The sequence below is a fragment of the Rhinolophus hipposideros genome (assembly GCF_964194185.1).
Source record: "Rhinolophus hipposideros genome assembly, chromosome: 21".
In the NCBI taxonomy this organism is placed as follows: domain Eukaryota; kingdom Metazoa; phylum Chordata; class Mammalia; order Chiroptera; family Rhinolophidae; genus Rhinolophus; species Rhinolophus hipposideros.
Window position 1 is genome coordinate 48,248,516 of NC_138067.1, and position 23,249 is coordinate 48,271,764.

Below are 23,249 nucleotides of genomic sequence, written 5' to 3' on the forward strand. Positions count from 1 at the left end.
GCGTTTTGTTTAGGATTTTTGCATTTGTATTCATCAGAGATATTGGTATGTAATTTCCTTGTTTTGTGTTATCCTCACCAGGTTTTGGTATCAGGGTAATGTTGGCCTCATAAAACGAGTTAGGGAGTATTGTCTCTTCAATTTTTTGGAAGAGTTTAATGAGGACAGGTATTAGATTATCTTTGAATGTTTAGAAGAATTCACTAGGGAAGCCATCTGGTCCTAGATTTTGGTTTTGGGAAGGTTTCGATGACTGATTCAGTTTCCTTACTGTTGATCGGTCTATTTAGATTTTGATTCAGGCTATATGTTTCTAAGAACATGTCCATTTCTTCTAAGTTACTGAATTTGATGGCATATAGTCCTTCATAGTATTCTTGGATGATCTTTTGTATTTCTGTGGCATCCGTGGTGATGTCTCCTCTTTCATTTCCTGTTTTATTTGTGTCTTTTCTTTTTTTCTTAGTGAGTCTAGCCAAGGGTTTGTCAATTTTATTAATCTTTTCAAAGAACCGGCTCTTTGTTGCGTTAATTTTTTCTATTTTTTTCTCCATTTCATTTAGTTCTGCTCTGATTTTTATTATTTCCTTCCTGCTGCTGACTTTGGGTTTCATTTGTTCTTCTTTTTCTAGTTCTTTAAGGTGTAATGTGAGGTTGTTTATCTGAGATTTTTCTTGTTTCTTGAGGTAGGCCTGTAATGATACAAATTTCCCTCTTACAACTGCTTTCTCTGCATCCCCAAAATTTTGGTAGGGTGTGTTTTCTTTCTCATTTGTTTCTATGTATCTTTTTTATCTCTCTTCTTATTTCTTCTTTGACACAGTCGTTCTTTAAAAGCATGTTGTTTAATCACCAAATATTTGTGTTTTTTTCCTGCTTTCTTTTTGCAGTTGATATCCAATTTCAAAGACTTGTGATCAGAGAATATGTTTGGTATGATTTCAGTCTTTTTAAAATTGCTGAGGCTAGTTTTATATCCCAAATATAGGGTCTAGCCTTGAGAATGTTCCATGTACACTAGAAAAGATGTATAGTCTGATGTTTTAGAATGAAGTGCTCTATAAATGTCAATTATGTCCATTTCATCTAATATGTCATTTAGGGCTGATATTTCTTTCTTTATTTTCTGTTTGGTTGATCTATCCATAGCTGTCAATGATGTATTTAGGTCCTCTACTGTAATTGTGTTTTGGTCAATTTCATCCTTTAGTTCTATTAGTAGTAGCTTTGTGTATTTCAGTCCTCCCTGAATGGGGGGCATAAATATTGATGACTGTTATGTCTTCTTATTGTATAGTCCCTGTTATCATTATGAAATGTCCACCTTTGTTTCTCATTACCTTTTTTATTCTGAAGTCTGTTTCATCTGATATCAGTATGATACACCTGCTTTTCTCTGATTACCATTTGCTTGGAGTTTCAGTTTCCACCCTTTCACTTTGAGTCTGTATTTTTCCCTGTAGCTGAGATGTGTCTTTTGGAGGCAGCATATGGTTGGGTTTAGTTTTTTCATCCAATCTGCTACTCTGTGCTTTTTCATTGGTGAATTCTGTCCATTTACATTTAGGGTGATTATTGACATATGAGGATTTCCTATTATTTTATCTTTGGTTTTCTGGTAGGATGGTGTCTCCATTGTCTCTTTGCCTTTTTGTTGCTGTCTGTTATTTCAGTGTGGTGGTATTCTATGATTTCCCCCTCTGTTTCTTCTTTTATATATATATATATAATTTCAGTTCTGGATTTTTTTTGAGTGGTTATCATTAAGTTTATATAAAAGAAGTTTCATATTTAGAGTATTCCATTTTTTTTTCAGTATGCTTCCTTTCTCCATTCCCTTTTGCTGGTTCAGACTTTCCTCTCTCCCCTTTTACATTTTTGTTGTCACAAATTATTCCAGTTTATGCTGTGAGTTGATTTCTGTGCTGCAGTAGCAAGTTTTCCTTTTCTTCTTTTTTTTTGAGTGTTTGTTTTTTCTTCTTTATCCTGTATGTTATGTTTAATTGTATAGTGTCCTTTTTGGTTGCCATTTCCTGCTTCTGTCTGTCCGTAATCCTACCCATGGTTTTGCATTCTTTTGCTTTTTTGTTTCAGATCGAATAGGCTCCTCATTATTTCTTGTAATGTAGGTTGTGTGTAAGAAAATTGCCTCAGCTTCAGTATGTCTGGAAAAGTTTATTCCTCCTTCATATCTAAAGGATATCTTTGCTGGATACATTATTCTTGGCTCATAATTTCTCTCTTTCAATAGTTTAAATATTTTATTCCACTCCCTCCTGGCTTGTAGAGTTTCTGCTGAAAAATCTGATCATAATTTAATGGGCTTTCCTTTGTAGGTTACCATCTTCTTTTCCCTGGCTGCCTTGAGGATTCTTTCTTTGTCATTAGTTTTTGACAGCTTCACTACAATGTGCCTTGGAGAAGGCCTGTTGGGATTGAGGTAGTTAGGTATTCTATTTGCTTCTTGGATTCGAGGATCCAGTTGTTTCCACAAGTTTGGAAAGTTCTCTTTCACTATTTATTTGAATATACTCTCTTTTCCCTTCTCTCTTCTTCTTCTGATATGCCCATTATTCTTATGTGGCTCTTTCTGATGAAGTCAGAAAGTTCTTGTAGAGTTCTTTCATTTCTTTTAAGTCTCAAGTCTTTCTCTTCTTCCATCTGTGTCATTTCCGTATTTCTATCTTCGATGTCACTGATTCTTTCCTCCATCTGGTCAGCTCTGTTACTTAAGCTGGCTATTTCACTCTTCATTTCTTTTATGGAGTTTTTAATTTCCAGAAATTCTATTTGGTTCTTTTTAAAATTTCAATCTCCTTGGTCAAATGTTCGTTTTGTTCTTTGATTGTGTTTCTGAGTTCATTAAATTGCCTGTGTTTTCTTGCATCTCGTGGAGTTTTTTAAGAACTGTAATCTTCACTTCCCTGTCATTTAAGTCACATGTTTCCATATCTTTATGTTCATTTTCTGGAAACTTCATTTTCTTTTGGATCTGCCTTGTTATTTTGGTTATTTATGGCAATTAATGAATTATTATTTCTCTTCCTAGACATCTACAGGGGGGGGTTCTGAAACAGGTTGATAAGAAAAGGTCTTTCTTTTGCTTTCCAGTAGGTGTTGATAGAATGTTTTATTTTCTCTCCAACTGTAGCCTTTTCCTCTCTCTCATGCTGTAGTGTTGTATTTTCTCTGCACTATTCCAGCTTCTCAAACAATGGGGCGGTTCCCGGGAAGGCGGGCTTCTCCTATGTGGGCCAGTCACCTGGGTCTCAGGGCACCGCCTCTGTGGAAGGATGTGGAGAGTTTCTGAAGTTCCAAAACTCTTCCTGCACCGGATTCAGAAACTGTGTGTTTCAGTGGCTGTTTATCCCTGCAGGGATCCACCCAGAAATGGTAGGTGGGTTGTTATGGGGTGGGTTGTTGGAGGTGGCTCTGAGCAATGGTGGAGACCAGCAGCACAGCCAATCCTGCACCCAAGGCTCTCTACTCTTTGCCACAACTAGTTGGGCTGCAAGTCAGTGGCTGCAGGGCTGCAGTTCTCAGAACTGCAAATATTATGTTCTCCTGATTTGACACTGCTACCGTTTGCTTCTAGCACTGGGAATGTCAGGGTGGGGTGAGCTCTGGGAGGGTAGGGAAGGGTCGGCTAAGCTCTGTGCCTATGTCTTCCATCCTCTGCTTGGCAGTGAGAGCTTAAACCTCCATTTTCATCCTTCTTCCCTCAGTCTTTGCTCTGAGGTCTCTGCCATGAGGGTTGGGTTCAGTTGTTATATGCTGATCCCTCAGGTGGGACTGTGAGCATAAGGGGAGCACTAGCAGTCCGAATTCTTCCCTCTCCTGTGACTGTGCTAGCTCTGGGATGCAGGGAGCTCCGAGCTCTAGTGTGTGTCCTGCGGCCTGCACAGCCTGCATCTCCACACTTCCCTCTACTCTCCTCCCCCCACTTGCCCAACTTGCTCACCTTTAGATGATTTCAATTGCACATCTCTTAGTCTTGCTTGTCTGCTGTGTAGGGTCCTTTGTGGAATTATAGTTCAATTTGTTGTAAATTCCAGGAAAGAGTTCAAGAGGCTTACCTCACGCTGCCATTTTCATGGCATAATCTTACATCTGTTTCTTGTTATTGATGCTTTTCCTTGGTTTCAGAGAGACAGACACATCTTGTTTCCACTATTTTAAATTCAGAAGTTAGTGAATATTTTCAAAGGCTCGTCTTACATACTTTGGAATTTGCCTTGTTATGGGTCTGCCACTCTTATAGAATGGAGAGAGGAAATGAAGTTTTCTTACTTGAAGGCAAGTTTTCTTGTAGCTCCAATCTGCTGTCCGATGTGAAACAGCCTCACTTTCTGATGGTTGTGTCTCTACCTGACACCTTCTGTGAAGGAAGCCTTTGGAGGGCTTTAAAAGAAACTTCTCTGAAGTATGCTGGCATGAGTGTTCCAGGTGAGGCTCTACTATTTCTTATCACACAAACCCCAGCCTGTGGCTTTTGGGATTCCCTTGTCCAGCAGGCAGCCATCTCAGGGTTACATTTAATTATCAGCTAGATTTAATTATCAGTTTATTTATCAGCTACTGGGTGATGAGTCCACCTGTCCTGTGGAAATTTAACTTGGCTTTGCCACAGGGTCTGAGGTAGCACCTCTCATCAAACACAATGTTTCTGCAGCAAAAGATAGGAATGTTCACACACTGAATGAATGAGTAAATGCCCTTACGTTAGTTCAGGTCTGGTTTTTTTATTTATGGGAAATGACTCTCAACCTGCCCCCATTCCATGGGATTTTTTGTGAATTGGTCAGTCCTGTGATCTGAGCCCCTAGTGGAGGCATGTGCATGTGCCAAAGGCTGGCCAGCATGCCTCAGGGATTGGTCTATACTGCTCATGTTCCCCCAGGGGTTGACATGCAGGCTGAGAGCACGCACCTTGCTTTTGAGATTAAAAGCTCTAAGGATCTGTTACATCTAACACATCAGATGCTATTATTTCCCATGAGACAGAGCCTGCCAGAGACTGAAACAAGTGGCAGCAGAGCCGCAGGTTTCAGGCCAGCCTGCCTGAGGCTGAACCACACACGTCCGCAACCTTCAGTTACAGGAGCTAATAAATACCTTTTACCTAAGCTCACTTGAATTGGGTTTCCGTCAGAATCCGGAATAAAGTCACTGTTTCTCTACTTTCTCCATTCTTTGTGAGTCTTCCTCATAAAAAACAAGCATTTAACTCATCCTATCAAGCGAATTATATATTAGCTCCTCTTCTGTAATAATATTTTAACTTGCAATATAGTCAAGCTATAATTCTTGTTCTATTGACTTTAACCAGATCATGAATCCCCTCTGTGTACAATGAGAATATTATCACCCCTTATCTTTGCTTCAGTCTCATTTCCCTGAATCCTCCACCATCCAATTTAACAGCTGTATCTTGCCTTTTATATTATGAAGTACTGGATAGATTATACACAGAGACTTCAGTACGTTGCCTACATATTGTAACATTGCAAATGAAATAGCATTAGGTTATTACCACCATGTAATATTATTCTCTGAAGAATCACAGCCAAGCAATGTGTGAAGATTACATTTCCTCCCCTACAGGTCTGTTATGATCTCAGTACCCACTTAAACGAGACTATTCCTAATATCAGTCAAATGGATTTTCCTTTTTCAGTCTATTTTTCAGAATCATGCAACATTTTATGGAGTCTTGCTTGACATTAGGACCGTGATATCTGGTGTGGCTTTTGTTTTTTCCCAGAACCAATGATTGCCTTTCTTTTCTTTTTCTTAAGGAAAGACAAACCTTTGTCTTCACCATGTGGGTAGTAAAATCCTCCAACTTCAAATTAACTCACTTAATGTAACCCATTCCATAATTCCTGAAGATCTTCTTGGCTGACTCCTGGGAGTGCCATCTTCAACACCACTTTCCTGGGTTACACCCACTGTTTGTTGAAGCCTTTTCTGCTGCCTTCTTCCTTTTCCTTTCAGATTTTGCTGACTCTAATCCTTCAGGACCCTAATAAAGGAGAAATGGCAGTTAATGGAAGTGAACTGCATATACAAAATGTCACCATTTGGCCTGATGTTTTAGTTACTGTTTAATAGACGTCTGGATTCAAAATAATTTTATAATAACCTCATAACTTGGATGAGACTGCTCTGTCTTCTGTCATTCTAATGCTAGCTTGATTGTTCTTTTTTAGGAGACATTTACATTTTTTGGAAGCTTTTAGAATGATCTCATCTTTAGTTAATTTTCAAATTTCATAAGCATATTTCTGGATGTCTTCATTTTTTCTCTTGTCATTGTGGTTTTTGCCAACTCAGCCTGTTGAACATTCAGTGAGCTATTCTAAGCTGAACATTCATACCTTTTCTTAGTTTAGAAAGATTCTTAATAATTTCTTTGCTACATCCCTCACAATTTCCCTGATAAATTTTCTGGAACATTAGATGTTGGACCCTCTAAACTTCCATGTCCCTTTTTATCTCTCATTTTCTGTCTTTAATTTATGTACTTGATGACTTCCCTTCATTTTTTTCAAACTTTCTGTCAAATTTTTTACAGCAATATATTTTCGTTCTGAGTTCTCATTTAAACGAACCTCTTTGGTAGCTTCCCGTATTTGTTTTAAAAATGCAATATCTCTTCAAATCTCAGACTAACATAAATTTTTAGTTTTCACTCTGGGGTTAGTTCTGGCTCTTAGTCCTTATTATGCTGATAGTTTTCTTCACTTGTGATGATCCTTCGCTGTCTGTTCACATTTAAGAATGATATGGCTTCATTATCCTAGGTAGATGGCAGGGGTTCTTTGGATATTCTCACTGTAGACATATTTTCCCAAATGGCAAGACTTACTGGGATCTCTGTATGCATGGGAAGGGCTGGTGAGTCAGCGAGTCTCCAAATTCCAAAAAGGTTTTACCTGAGGCTGCCAGCTCTCACTCTAGCTGTCCTAGTTTTCCTAAGTTCCTTCCATTTTTTCATAGTTTAAAATTTTTAAATTATATTAATATATTCTTATTTAAAACTTCAAATACTATTGATAACACTAAATCTCCTCTTGATCAGAATAGCTAGTCACAGCCCAGAAGAAACACTTTTATCAGTTCATGTGTCTGCTCAGAACTTTTTTAAAAGCATTTACATACTAATGTATCAGAAATATATTTTAAATATGTAATACTGTATGAATTCTGTGAAATTCGAATTTTCAATAATCTTTTTGTCAAATCCATGTCAATACTCCATTCTTTTAAAATGTTGCTAGTATTTCTAGTCATGCTTCTATTGCTGGACATTGACTGTTTTTGTTTCATGTCCTAACCATACTGCCCTCCAGAGGGGCTATTATGAATATTTTAAAAACTTCATTGCCTCCAAAGTGGCAGTGATGAGTATCCTTTTCTCCACACCACTGCCAATTTTTGCTATGTTATTTAAATTTGCATCTCTTAATATGAGCAAGGTTAAGCAGGGACTCTGTTTACTGGCCATATGTATTTCTTCTCTCATTTGCCCATCCTTATCCTTTTGTCCATTTTTATACTTGTTTAATTGTCCTTTACTTACTGATTTAAAGGTATTACATCTCTCCCTTTGTATATTACAAGTATTTTCTTCCTTTCTGTTGCTTATCTTTTTTTTAAAAAAGCATGCTAACTTTTGATAGCTTCATTAATCTTTTCCTTTGTAGCTATCATTTTTGTCTATTTTAGAAGATAGTCCAGCACCAAAGTCATAAACATATCCTACTATGTTATCTTTATTAATTTGCTTTTACATTTTGAATTTTATTCTACTGGAGTCATTTTTGTGAATGGTGTGAAGGATCTCATTCAGTTTACTTACAGAAGAGGGTAGAGTGGGGAAGCTGTGGGCAGGGGATGCTAACATAACTTTCATGTGGAAGCGCATTTAGCAGTCCTGTCATTGTGTCTCCTTAGTACATCCAGCCTCTACACAAGCCAAGTCGAATGCTGAGCCACTCTAGGGATCCTTTGGGCAAATGGGCTCCCATGGCTGAATTCCCTATCATGCAAACATTTCAAGTAGAAGCTTCTTGTGCTACATTTCATGAACACTCTCCCCCCTTTTGTCTTTTCGCAAAATTTAACTCTCTCATCCCCTGATGACCCCCTCTTTTCAGCTCTTTTTGCTTGGTATCTTTTACATGTTTACTGGGCTTTGAAGGGAAGATACACTTGTGCGCTGTTTGTTAACTGCAAAAGAACATCTCAGTTTTCCCAATGAAAATTCTGATGTTGACAAGTTGCCTTTGAGAAACGTACAAATCCATACTCCTTCATATCAGTGCATTGAAGTATCTCCTTTCCTATGCTTTTGCAATGTAGATTTTTAAAAATCAGTCTGTTAAGGAAAAATGGATAGTTCATTGGTTTAACTTGTACTTACTCTGACCGTAGTGAATTCAGTACTTACATTCGTCAGTCACCTGTTACCTTTCATACCTTTGCCCATGGCGGGGGGAGGAATGTCATTTTGTATGAGATTTGTAGGAGTACTTCTATGTTAAAGATGTGAATTTCACAGGTTACATATGTTGTAACGATTTCCTCCAATTCTGATGTTTAAAAACTTTGGTTGTACTTTCTTTGAGTATATAAAATATTAATAAGGTTCTTACACAATCAAACCTAGAATCTTTGTGTGTGTGACTTCTGGAGCTCATGTCATGTTTAGGAAGACTGTTCTCACTCCATGATTATAAAGTATGTTATAGTATCTCTAATCACTCGTTTCATATTTGGATAAAAGAATGAGGGGACTGTTTTTGTACACAGTGTCAATTTTACCAATACTGTTAAGCCACTGGCATGAAATACCACCTTTATTATCTATTTTCTTTATGTATATATCCTTATGAATGTATATGTGTATGTTCACATGAACACAATCTTTTGAACCTTAAATTGTTAGGATTTTGTTATGTCCAGGGAATCTGTAGATTAATTTGGGGCCTCCTAACATCTGTAAAATACTGAGTCTTCCCCTACAGAGAGATGTTTCAAGTCTTCCTTTCATCCTCCATTAAACTTTCATCATTTTCTTTGTACCTGTATTCATATGTGAATTGGTTACTACATTGATTGCATACTGAAAGTCTTCAGGAGTCAGGAAATAATATAAACTGTCAAACAAGTCAGATGTGTGGGAACAGGGAGTGGTTTGAACTGTGAAGAACTGGAAAACACAGGCCCATCTAAGGGTACGCATACTCATTTTAAACTTTATGCATACCAAGCCAAACCTGTTTGTAGGCAGCCAGTTTATGAGTACTTACAGTTTTGGTTTCTTTTCCCCTCTAGTTTGGAACTACTGCTTAGAAGTTTAACAGCTTTTTCTATTTTAAATGACACAGGTTTAATACAATTCACCCACCTGGAATTAGGAGCAGGGGTCAAACTTACACTTTATTTTCTAGTCTTCTTTGGCTATTGATCTTTTCAAATGTTCTTTTTTTAACATCTGTTTTGCCCTTGTTTAAATGTAAATGAGGAATACATCTCAGCAAATTCTACTCATTACAGCAATTTTTAAAATCTGGCTTCTTAGAACTGTTGAATATCTAATAAAGCTACTTTTTTCTTACCAACAAAGTCATGTCTCTATATGTTCATGCTGAAATAGAAGCCAGCATCTTACTCTGTATTATCATGGACTCTAACATCAGGCATACTGTATCAGGTACCCTTGCCACCCACCTTTAGTTCAGTGACTACTGTTCCTAATGAGGAACCTTAACAACCTCTTCAGTCTGGAGCTGCTGCTTTTGTTGTCTCAGCTGATCACTGTTGAGATGATCAGGTCTTCCTTGGATACCACAGTATCTTTTTATTTTGCATTAATGTTTATTGAGTGATTACTTTATGCGAGGCACTCTGCTGAGTAAATTTACATGCATTAGCTCATTTAATGCTCCATTAACTTTCGAGGTAGTACCAATATTATCCTCATAATATAAATAAAACCAAAGCTTACAAAAGACAAAATGTTTCCCCAAAATTAGTGGGCTAAAAATGGAAGAGCAAGGATTAGACCCCAGATCTATTTGATGCTGTAATATGAGTTCTTATTTCTGGGTAAATATCCAAAGAATGAGCTGGATATTGCCAGGCAATAGGTAGACTGGAACAAGGTATTGGGAGGAAGGTCTTTTAGGCTATTTTGAGGAATGTGTGCTTCAACCTAAGAACTATGGAATGCCACTGAGGGGTTTTAATGAGTGAGGAGTGATACGATCAAACTTTTAAAATACAAGTGTGTCTGCAACGTGGACAACTGACAAAAGAAGCAGTAAATATAGGGAAACCAGTTAGAAAGCTATTTCCATAGTCCATGCCAAGTAGATTATTGTGTATTGGACAAAGATGATGGGATGGAAATGATTAAAGGAGTGAAGTTCAAGGCATATTTAAGAGATAAAACCTACAGGTCTTGGCAGTTGACTGGACATGGTGGGTGAGGGAGAGGAAAGACTCAAGAATGACTCCATAGTATGAATTCTCTCGTGATGAGCCAGGTGTGCACGCTGCCTGAAAGATTTCCTGCAGTCCTTACATTCATAGGGTCTCTCTCCAGTATGAATTCTTTGATGCAGAGTAAGAGATCCGCTATAGCTAAAGGCTTTCCCACAGATGTTACATTCATAAGGTTTCTCTCCAGTATGGATTCGCTGATGCTGAGCGAGGCCTGCATTCTGGCTGAATGTTTTCCTACATTCCTTACACATATAAGGTTTTTCTCCAGTATGACTTCGCTGATGTTGTGCAAGTGATGAACTATTGCTAAAGGCCTTCCCACATTCAATACATTCATAAGGTTTCTCTCCAGTATGGACCCTCTGATGTTGATCAAGGTATGCAATCTGGCTGAAGGCTTTCCTACATACTTTACATTCATAAGGTTTCTCTCCTGTATGAACTCTCTGGTGTTGAGCAAGGTGTGCATACTGACTGAAGGCTTTCCTACACTCCTTACATTCATAGGGTCTCTCTCCTGTATGAATTCTCTGATGTACAATTAGGTAACCACGATGGCTAAAGGCTTTCCCACACACATTACATACATAAGGTTTCTCTCCTGTATGAATTCTTTGATGCTGAGCAAGAAATGAACCATTGCTAAAGGCCTTTCCACATTCAATACATTCAAATGGTCTCTCTCCAGTATGGACTCGCTGATGTTGAGTCAGGTGTGCAATCTGGCTGAAGGCTTTTTTACATTCTTTACACTGATAAGGTTTCTCTCCAGTATGAACTCTCTGATGCTGAGCGAGGTGTGCATTCTGGCTGAAGGCTTTCCTACACTCCTTACATTCGTAGGGTTTCTCCCCAGTATGTATTCTCTTATGTTGAGCAAGGTTCGCACTCTGGCTGAAGGTTTTCCCACATTCAACACATGCATAGGGTTTTTCCCCAGTATGAATTCTCTGGTGTAGAGTAAGAGATGAACTCTGGTTGAAGACTTTCTCACATTCATTACATTTCAAAAGTTTCTTTTCTACATAGACTTTCTTATGTTTCATTTCAACAGATTTTTTTCGGTAACTTCTCTTTTGTGGCTCATGCTTATGTGCTCTTTCTTTGGTGGAAAAACTCTGTTTTATAGCAAATATTGCATCCTGATGGAAAGTTTGCCAAGATTTATTATATTCATTAGTTGGATCTTCAGTGAGTATTTCTTTACGAGTAATGATCAATTGATTAGAATGTACCTCCTGACTTCCCAACTGGTTCTTAAACCAGTCCCCACTTTTACAATCTTCTCCCAAACGGGGGCAGTCAAGGCTATGACTAAGATGGCTTCTTCCCAATGTCATTACTTTGAATGATTCTTCATAAATAACTTGCTTTGATGAAAATTCATTGTTTTTAAATGCATACTTCCAATCTGAAATATATTAAGGAAAAAAAGTCTTTTGTGTTTATGCAGAATAGAAAAACTTTTAAAACAAGTATCAGTGAATAAAATACATAAGTTTGAGGATTTAACAGCTGTTACAGCTGTCTAAAAAGTATAAGATGATAAAGAATGAGAACTTAAGAAAGTTGATTAGGAATATAAATTATCATACATAACAAGGTAACTACCAGAATAATTAAAAATTGAAGAGGTTATCTAAAAATCACAATCATCATTTTATATCTGTATCAATACAACAGTTTCCAAACACCCTTCCTCTCTTGCCTCTGGTTATCCTGCATTCAGGATAAGTTCATTACCTTTAGAAAAACCAATTACATAAGGCCAATTAGTTGCCTTAGGCTATACATGAAACTGTATGGTTAAACTTTTGCAGTTTGGAAAAGGTCTTCCTGAATATCATTTTCTATGAAATATATTCCAACCAAATCTAAATTTTCAGTTGATCCCTAAAACTAAGATGCCTTCATAGGAAAGTAATTTTGTATCAAATTGCTTAATTTTATTAACCTGCCACAAACCTTACCTTACATTTTTGCATACTACCAGCAAACAATTGGAAAATGGAATTTTTCAAAATTGTACTTATAATAGCACACATACATAAAAGATTCAGGAAAATAATTTTGTTAGGTATAAAAGATCACTATACTGGATACTACAGAATACTGCTAAGAGAAATTAAAAAAGACTATAATAAATGCTAAATAAACCATACTTATGAACTGGAAAACTCAATGTTAGGATGTCATTTCTCCCCAAATTGATATATAGATTCATCATAACCCCAATCAAAATCCCAGCAGGCTTTTTGGGCAGAAATTCTCAAGTTCATTCTATGATCTAAAATAGTCAAAGTGATTTTACAAATTGAACTATCTGATGTGAAATTTTCTATAAAGCTACAGATATCAAGATGACAATATACTGCTGGTGAAAGGATACTCATAGATCAATGGAGCAGAATAGAGTTCAGAACTAGACCTATGCATTTATGGTCCACTGATTTTCAACAAAGTTATCAACAAGGCAACATAACAGGGAAAGGAAGTCTTTTCAACAAAGGGTACTGGAGCAACTGAATATCCAAATGGGGGGGGGGAGAACCTCAACCTTTACCTCACATAAAACACAAAAATTATCTGAATAGATCATATACCAAAATGTGAAACCTAAAACTATAAAATTCCTAGGAAAAGACATAGAAGAAAAGCTTTGTGACTTGACAGTAGCAAGAATTTCTTAGATACAGCAGAAAAAGCACCAACCAAAGGAAATTAATAAGCTACACTTTACAAATATTGAATTGGAACCGGGAGTGGAGAAGGATGGATTGCAGAGGCACAAACAATCTTTTGAGATGATAGAAATATTGTATGTCTTGATTGTGGTAATGGTTTCATGGGTGTATACAGCTGTCAAAACTCATTGCATAATTTATATAGATGCAATTTACTGTGTGTAAATAAATAATTCCTTAATAAAGTTAAGAAAGAAATTATAGATGGAAATAAGAAATGTAAGTAAAGACACACTTTAATAACATAAAAGAATAAAACTCATGATATGTAACAAGCTCTTTACCCTGAAAATAGAGACTACATCTTGGAACCTATGTAACGTTTACAAAAACTAACTATATATTAGACAACACAAAATCCTCAAACTGTTAGAAAGTAGAATTAGTACTAATTACTATCAGATCACATATGATAAAACAATTTGGTCAAAATACAGTAAAACCAGGAAACTTTTTCTTAAACAACTCTTGTGTAAAAGGGAAATTTTTAAGAAGTACGTTATCTAGGAAACAGCAATAATGAAAACACTAAACATCAGAATCTATGGTAGACAGCTGAAACTATATTCAGAGGAAAATTCATAGCCCTAAATAATTAGTGAATAAGAGAATGAAATGAATAGATTATGCTTTCATTTCGGCAAGATGGTAAACAAAATAAACCTAAGAAAATTAGAAGGAAAAAATTAGTAAAGAGAAAAGCAGAAACTAGACAATTAGAAAAGAGAAGAATGATAACACTCATAGATAAATCCATAAGCTGGATTTTAAAAATAAAAAAAATGATGAAAGAGTAGCAACCTCATAAATAATTTTTTAAAAAAGAATAGCTATATGAAATAAGAAATTAAAATTGGAAACTACTATAGATGTAAAAGAAATAAAAAGAATTATAAGAGATTATTTTGCTCAGATTCATGGAAATAAATCTGATAACCTAAAAAAAAGATAATTATCTAGAAAAATGAAAATTTATAAAATATAACCCAAATAGAACCTGTAGAGGCTATTTACCAGAAAAGGCATTGAGAAACTTGTCAAAGGTCACTTCACTACAAAGTCCCCAGTACCAGGCTTTATCTCTCAGACTCTTAGTGATCTCATTCATTCATATTAACATCTCTAAATCACACTTTTTTTCTGAGCCTCTGTCTACCCCTAATGGCATTTCTTCACTTGGAAATATCCCCATCCCATAAAAATGAGTCTGTTATGTCCTAAGCCAAATTCTTCAACTTTTCTCCTCCCAACCTTTTCTTGTGACTTGTTTCACCTTCCAGTTACCCAGACTTGAAAGTACAACTGAAAATGCTTTGTTTTTTCCTTTGAGGTTTATAAACCTCTGAATGATCCCAAGAATTTAACAGAATTATTTTCTCAAAGTGGAAAATCGAATTGAATCTTGGTAAAATAATGAATAAATAATCTTTCAATCTAAAAGGAATGAGTGACTGAAAAGGAAAAAAATAGACATTGTTGTCTCTGGATAATTTTTTAATGTGATGGAACAACTTGTGCCAAACTAAATATCAAAGACAAGGAGACACTGTGAGAATAGGAATAGGAAAAGACCCAGAGAATAGGAAAAGATTATCAGAGAAGACTGTAATATGTGAAAGAATATATACAAGGAGAAGAAGTTGGGGAGCTCATGCTAAAGATGCCTCAAATGTTTCCTCCCAGGCCTAGAGCCTTTAAGAAAAGCTACCCAGGAAACATCAATTATGAGCTGGAACCATTCAGAATGGCTGAGTTTTTCCTTGCAATGGCCTCTACCCCGCTAGTTCTCTCTCACTCACCAGAGTATGTGCCTCTTGTCCCCTCCTTCTTCACCACCCAGGGCTCTTTTCCTTGTTCCAGTAATGAGATGACATCTGGCTTAGAAACTGAAACTCCTGCTTAAAAGAAACAAGGGAATTAGCCAGGCCCATGAATCAGATCAAGTTCCTTAGTCATCAGGAAGTTGGGGGCATAACAGATGGGAGTTGAGGAAGGAGGTGAAGTATGCAGAAGAATGAGGAAGAAGAAGTTGCGGGAATAGTCTAATGAAGCTGCCAATTCTACAAAAGTCAACCTATGTGGGGGAGCCCAAAAAAGAAACTTACTGAAGTGCATCAGCGGCTTCCCAAACACTACATTGGAAAGCAGCCCTATGTACAGAGTCAGAGCTACCGGGAGACCCCCTTACCCAGTGAGACCAGGCTCTGGTAGTTCTCCAGCATCACATCTCTGTATAGACCCCTCTGAGCAGAGTTCAGCCGCTCCCACTCCTCCTGGGAGAAATCCACGGCCACGTCCCCAAATGTCACCAAATCCTGAAAGGACATAAACATACTCTTGTTCATAGTTTGAAGAGTTAAATCGCCTATACTTTTGGAGAGAAATACTTCATATAGTGAAATTTTCTGGTAGTATCTTACGTTTTGAGCAATACATGTCAAGTAATTGCTAGATGACTTCTGCGATTAGTTCTGATGTCACCATGGAAAGTGGACAATTTCTGAGACAGTCTCTAATGATGGAGAAAAATGGGCAATCCCAACACTGTAAACCATCAAGTGTAAAATAATATGCAATTCATACTAAATATAAAGCTTTTCTCAATATGGAAAACCAGAATAGATGAATGCATGAAGAAAGTCTTCGAGGGGCAGGAACATGTTAAACCTTACAAAACATATTTGGTCTAAACCAGCATCTTCCAAGCTCTACAGTGCAAGTCTTCCAGATATATATAGATGCTTATAATATTGATTCTCTAAAATTAAATATATATGTACTAAAAACAATAAACAAATTTTATAATGATTTTGCAAAAATACAACTTAAAGAAATGTATGCTATAACAGAAGAGTCGGGGGCAACCAAGGATTACCTAACATCTCTTGACAACCCCACTAAGTTTCAAAGACAACTGGTGACCCATTTGAGAGAAAATAATAGTAATTTTAAGCATTATTGATTAAATTAAATAGTGAACATTTCCAATGTGATAATATAGTACATCAAAAAATATCTACAGCTCATCACTGCAGGAACATACCCAATTGTGCATGTCTGATGAGCGAGAATGTTTTTAAATGTTACAGTACAGTTCTCATACTCCTCCTGTATGTTGAACTCAGGATCTTTATAACATGGAACAAGACCTAGTCTGCTCCCTGAAAATTCAAAATGGCTATTCTTCCTAATGAGGTACATCTGCTCCAGACTTACCAAGACTGCTGTGTGGTTTGGCATGTCACAGAGCAATGCCCACTCTTACGCTGGGCTGACACACAGATGGCACTCAGCGGTACACACCTGAACAGCTGAACTGACCTATCAAATGTTGAAATAGCGCCATACAGGTTGGTAAACAGCTACTACACTGAGCCCAGATAGCGACCCTCCCAGATCTCCCCAGTCCAGCAACTGAAGGGGGTGCCCAGCAAGCAACAGCCCCCAGGATTCCAGCTGCAGTGAGTTCTGGTGTGTTCCCTGGCCTTCATGAGCAATGCGAACATTACTCCTGTTCTTATCGTCACTCTCTGCAGAGTAATGCTTCTACTGAAGACGGAGCATGTCAATGATTTTATGCAAAAACGTTTTCATGGAAAAAATGAGTCAATACATGAAACGGTAGTGCCTCAGTAATAGACCAAAATGTTAAGTAGGTGTCAGGGAAGCACAAGTGTGACTCCAGGGAACACCAGTGACACGCATCAGCTTCCATCTTACATGCTTCCACCTCTGAAACACTCCTTACTACAGACAAGTCGGGACACGAGTGAAGGCTGCAGGAAGGAAGGGAACACGAGTCGGGCCTGAAAGGGACTGTTGTGCTGGACAGGGTGGGCATGTAAATCAACGCTATTCAGACTCAGGCTTTCGATACAAACGCTTCAAAACTGCAAAAAAAAAAAAAAAAAGTGTTCCACACACGTCATTTCTTCCATAGACAGAGGTGGGCAGGTTTTGCTAGATAAAGTCCTTAAAAGATATTTTTTAGCTGTATACACAAACTGATGGATTCCAGGTTTCAACTGTCTGACATTTTTCTCTCAGCCAATGAGACTTGAATACCTTTCAAATGTTTTTATATTTATTTTGATTTGGTAAAACAGAAATTTCATACAATTTTGTCATCATTAAGGAAACTTAGAAAATAACATTCAGTATTTCTACCCTCAGTGAATTCTTTTCTCTTTTTAAGTTAAAGAATTGGAAGTCCTCCACTCTCCCCACACCAACCCACCATGCACAGTACCTCCTAGAAGCAGTCAAAATTTAGTTAGTATATAATTGTTCAAATGTTTCCTTATATAGACATGTCTATGATTATCTGTTCATATTCATTTACTTTTAACATCATTTTGATTCAATGAATAATATTACATGGTATAAATGTCATATCTTATTTACTAACTCCTTGCTTATTTTCAGCTATATGAATCTCAAGTTTTTCTCTATGATGCTGCAAAGGTCTCTCATTATTAAATTTCTAGATGATTTTCTCCCCATTGAGACTAGAATTTCCTAGACTTAACCTCAGAAAAAATTTAAATTACTCTATTTTGACCCAGCAAGAATAGGAGCTAATGAAAAATAATTCATGCAGGGAGTAAAGTGTTGACCTACATGAAAAGGATTACTAATAGGGGTTCTTCAGGTAGAAGAAAAATGGAAGGAAATGGAAGCATAGAAACACAAGAAGAAATTAAGAGCCCCAAAACAGTAACTATAAAGCATATATAATGTCAACTAATAATAGTATCTTGGAGTTAAACCACTATAAAGGGTCTTAACTTGTTCAGGAAGTGGAAAGAGAACTAATTATAGGAGGAAAATTACAGAAGGAAGAAAGAAAGATTACATAATGAGTAATAGATACTTATTAGACTAGAGTGGCCACTAAACGAATAACAAAAATAACGTATAGTTAACAAGATAAGAGGAAAAAAAAACACCGATTTATCCAAAAGATGGCCAAAAAGGAGAAATAAAGGAACAAAGAACAGATAGGATAATAGAAAAAAAACTGCAACATGGTAGACTTAAACACAAATATACCAGTAATTACATTAAAGGAAAATGTACTAAACACTAAACAAAAGACCAAGATTATCAGACTGGATTTTCAAAAACCAACCAACGTTTGGGAGTAGACATGGGATTGTGAGAGGCACACAGAGCCACTCAAATGCCCAGCTGTGAGCACAGGGTGAACAAAACACACAAAGAACCAACCAAGTATATGCTGTTTACATGAAGGTACATTAAATATAAAATCTTTAGAGGCAGAGGTTCTCAAAAAGTGTGTATTCAAGTCATCCTGGGAGTCTAAAAAATGTGATTTCCTGGGCCCCACCACCAGAGACTGTGATTCAGAAGGTCTGGGATGGGTCACGGAAACAGCATTTGGGCTGATGGGCTCTGTCATCACCATCCCCTCTGCTTTCTCCTTCTTCCATTAACAACTCAGTGGCAGGAGAGGAAAGGAGAGGCTCTGTCCTTCCTGGAACTCATTCCTGTGTTCATTCATATATTAATTTGGCAAATATACCACTGAATGCCTTCCACTACACTGTCCTAAGAATTGAGACTACAAAGGTAGATAAAATACAGTCCCTTCCCTTGTGGAATTAATATTTTAATAGAGGAGAAAGGCATTAAACATAAGGTCGTAAAATAGTGTTAAATACTATGACAAAAAACAAGGTAAGGTGATTGAGAGTGACGGGGGTGTTTATTTTAGATAAGATGATCACGATAAACCTAAATAAAGAGGTAACGTTTGAACAACAATCTCAACAAAGTAGGACAGCAAGCCACACTGACATCTGGGGCAGAGGATTATAGAAGAGGGAGGAGCAAATGCAAAGGTTCACAGACAGGAAAGAGCTTGGCAAGTTGGAGGAACAGCAAGGTGACCAGTGTGACTGGAACAGAGAGATGTAAACACTTGAAGAAAATAAGGTCTGGGGTATAGGCAGGAGCTGGATTACAAAGTGCCTTATAGGCTGTGATAAGGACACTGGATTTCCTTCCAAGTAAAGTGGGAAGCCAATGAAGGTTCTAGCAAAGAAATGAAATGATGTGCTCCATCACGGTGGGCACGTTGCTCCACAGTGCCCTTCGTCATTTTCTACCACCCTCTTCAAACCATCACTCACCATCATCTATGTTACTGACCCTCAACATATATTACAACTTCTACAACGGACACAGGCACTAACTAGTGACATGGATATGTCACTTTCCTTCCTTTGCCTCTTTTTCCTCATCTGTAAAATGAGAGATTTGAAAAAGATCACCCACAATTTTCTTCATGGCTTTATCATTTTATTAGCCTAGATCTGTGTTGTCCAAATACACAGATAGTGTATTTGGTTACTAAATAGTTACTAACCATGTGGTTATTTAAATTTAGATCAATTAACATTAAAAATTCAGTTCCTTAGTCACACTACTACATATAGGTGCCCCATGGCTATGTGTGGACAGTGGCTACTGTATGGACAGTGCAGATATAGAATATTTTGGTCATCAGTCATCACAGCAAGTTCTGGGCAGTGCTGCTCTAGTCAATTTCTGCTTCTGGCTCATCTTCCCCTTTGCAACCATTCTTTATTTTCCTCCAGCTGTCTGTATAGTTTTATTTTTTATATTTAACCTATAGAATGTATTTAACCTTAATGTGTAAGGACGAAATTATTTTCTAAATGAATCCATCCCTTCTCCACTAATTTAAAATAACATCATTATATTATCATATATAATAAACTAGTAGATACTACATTCCATGAAGACAAAGACAGACTCCATTTTTATTTACCACAGTATTGCCAGCACTTAGTAAACGGTAACTCTTTAGTAACCATTATGTTTAATGAATATATATTTTCCATTCTTATTTATACTTGTATTTGCTTCTCTGGACATTATATGCTGATCTTTTCATTTGTTTCTTCTGGTTCCCATTCCACATGATTTACTGTTTTCGTTGTTGTAGATGTGTGTAGCCATTTTTAGTGTGCATTCAAATACTCCCTCCTATTATTCTTTTTCAAATAATTTCCTGCTATTTTTTCACATTAATTCCACTAATCTTAACTGGATGACCTAGAATATACTAGCTGTAGCCCACTGGTTACTCAAGATGTTCCTAAAACAGGACCTCATTACTCCCACAGAATCCTGCTCTTCAAAGCCCACAGCATGCCTGAAAAAATTCCTAACCTAGCTGACCCACAGTTTACTACTCAAGACCCAAAACATCTCATGGCTCAAAATCACCTTGAGCAGGAGACCTTGTCGTATATTATGACTAAGGTATCCAACAGCCCTCACTCACCTGCCTCCCTCTTAAACCACGTCTGTGGAAAAGCTGTAAGCTAGTGGGCACATCTGGACACACACCTCAACCTCAATGAATCAAGTCCCTACATACAATGAAGGCTCTCACATCCCACCACCGAGTGCATTTGTTTTCTCTCTCAATCTTTATTCTCGGTTCCTTGCTGTTACCCAGATAACCAAGGACTGCATTTTTGCTACTGACAGCTTCTAACAGGACACCTAACCCATAGGTGATGCTGAATTTTTCCTTGAATGAAGATCAAAATGTTGGCCGAGAAAAAGAGGAAGCTCACTGGGCTTTTGGGGACTTCCTTTTCCTGTACTGGAGAACATGAGGACCAGGTCACTAATGAATGGGACTTTGTTAGACTGGGGAGTTTTAGAAGAAAAGCAAAATGTTCATATAAAACCTGAAAAACAAGGCATTCCAGGGGAGAGAAGAAATGCTTCCTTACCTCAGACATGGCTTTAACAAGTTAAGAATCTATGACAGTTCTTCTGTCCTCCTTCAGGCACCTCTCTGGGAGAAGGGCAGTGTCTGGAGAAAATCCAGCTGGAGAGAGAGAAAGAAGCCCTAAAATGCCAGGCCTGCCCTCAGCTCGATGCATCACCAGCCTTCCTTTCCTTCCCCTTGCCCTTCTGCCGCACCACAGACGTAGATTAGAGGTGTCACTGAATTGGTCATTCCTGTCTTAATTTACAGTTCTTTTCCCCATGTACTTTAGATTTCAAGAACGCAATATAAACTTTGTATAAGTCACTTTCTCGTTTATAATTATAAACAATAACAGTTTTTCCCCTTTGGGATGGTACTACTAAGGATTATTTACCCCCTTCACACATGGAGGCTTTTCCTCAGTGAAATTATCTGAGGTTTCATGGTAATAAGTAATTGAGCCCAAGTGGGATCCAGGTCTGATTTTTAATCTTTCCACAAAATGAAGATGTTGAAAGAAAATATGTCCCCACCCTTTGTACAAAAATGAGAGATAAGTTACAAAGTGAATGCCTCAGAGAAAACATCTTTACAAAGAGTAGGCATCAGAGGGGTCATGCGGTCTTGGAGGACACTGGACCAGAGAGTTAGGACATCCTACTTGTGGTCCTGGCTTATGACCAAACTACACCTGAAAACAAATCTCTTTACTTTTATGAGCAATTCCCCCATAGAAGATTGAGGGAAGAGGTATGCATAAACAGTCATTGAAACCCCTTAATTAAGAGTTATTTCCCACTAAACCTCACTGCCTTGGAAAGTAAAGCAATTATCTCAGAAGCAGCATAACTTAGTGGTAAGAATGACTAGGTTAGGGGATCAAAATGCCTGTGCTTAGACGCTCACTAACTCAGTAACCTCCCTGGAGTTACGCACCCCGCCAAAGCTCAGTTTCCTGATCCACTAAATGATACCTGTTCCCTGTCACTTCTTGGGAGGCCCATGAGATGATCCACATAAAGCGCTGAGCACAATGCCTGGACATCCTTTTTGAACAATAAACATCATTCAGCCATTTATTTTCAGAAGTAGCACACTGTAGGGCTCCTCTTCCTTTCCTCACTAGGAGAGGGCTGGAAAGACCAACAGAGATGGCCAAGGTCCAGCAGCCTGGTTTTCTGCCCTCCAGGCCTAAGGCTGGGGCTGCTGCAGTCTCTTCCTCTCCAGCTCTCTGACCCCTTCCTTCCTTCCCCCTTCAGTTGTCTGCTAAATCCCCATCTCTTCTCCTTCACCTCCATGTCGGGCTCTCCAGCAACACGGCACTCAAACCCTGGAGCACACCGGCTCCCCCAAGCACCCACAGCCTCGCGCCCACCACAGCCCTTCCTGCTGCCCCCCCCCCGGACACGCCCCTGCCCTGCCCGCACAGTGGGTCCCGCAAGGCCACTCTGGATCCACTGTCACACTAACCTTGTCCCACTCCCTAACGCTGTCACATGCAGTTCTAAGGTCACACAATCTTATGCAGTCTCTCACGACCACACACACAGCCAGTTGCACACTCATTGTCACAGACATGATCACATACGTTCTCACGTAGTCACACTCAGTGACATGGCCACACACCCACGGCCAAACTGTTCACACCAGTTCTCACACCGTCACACACATTTTCAATCACACAGCCTCACAGTGACACGGTCTCACACATGGTGACACCGTCTTACACTGTTACGATCTCACATGGTCCTACTTTGTTCACACACACGGTGACACGGTCTCACACAGGTGACAGGCCCCCTCATCACATGCTTGCCCAGGCGCCCTCCCACCCCGGACTCCTCACCGCCTGCTCCTTGCGGGTGGGCACCTCCCTCTACGCTGTCGGTCGGCGGAGGCCGGGAGCCCAGCGCCCCCGAGGGCCGGGGCTGGGACTCGATCTCGGGCCGGACAGGCCGACTCACAAAGGGGCCACGGCGCTCGGGAGGCCGCAGGCACCGACCGCAGGGCCCGCTGGGAAATGGAGTCCGGGGCCGGGCGCGGAGCATCCTGGGACTGTTCGCCGGGAGCGCCTAGGTGGTCCGTGCTGCCTCCTTTGGAGTGGTCTCCGCAGCGTCACCGAACCCCTCTGACCTTCTGAGTCAGAGCCAGGACGTGCCCCACCCTTTCAAGCCGCCCGACCCACCGCTCTCCCTTCGAGTCCCTCCCAGGCC

The 23,249-nt window shown here is 38.7% G+C and overlaps 1 protein-coding gene across 8 annotated transcripts; it reads right to left on the bottom strand.

Moving 5' to 3' along the window:
• Positions 1 to 5,876: 5,876 nt before the first annotated feature.
• On the bottom strand, positions 5,877 to 23,249 carry ZNF583 (zinc finger protein 583). 8 transcript variants are annotated; one of them, XM_081030679.1, is made up of 6 exons: positions 22,883 to 23,220; positions 21,056 to 21,153; positions 15,680 to 15,771; positions 15,448 to 15,574; positions 15,059 to 15,154; positions 5,877 to 11,926 (listed from the first exon to the last, which is right to left on the bottom strand). In XM_081030679.1, the coding sequence occupies exons 4-6, from the start codon at positions 15,479 to 15,481 to the stop codon at positions 10,449 to 10,451; spliced, it is 1,608 nt and encodes a 535-aa protein (XP_080886805.1). In that variant the 5' UTR covers positions 15,482 to 15,574; positions 15,680 to 15,771; positions 21,056 to 21,153; positions 22,883 to 23,220; the 3' UTR covers positions 5,877 to 10,448. The 8 variants fall into 8 exon arrangements, with proteins under 8 accessions (XP_080886805.1, XP_080886803.1, XP_080886804.1 ...); XM_081030677.1 differs by having other exon boundaries at positions 15,059 to 15,157; XM_081030678.1 differs by lacking the exon at positions 22,883 to 23,220 and adding an exon at positions 22,011 to 22,137 and having other exon boundaries at positions 15,059 to 15,157.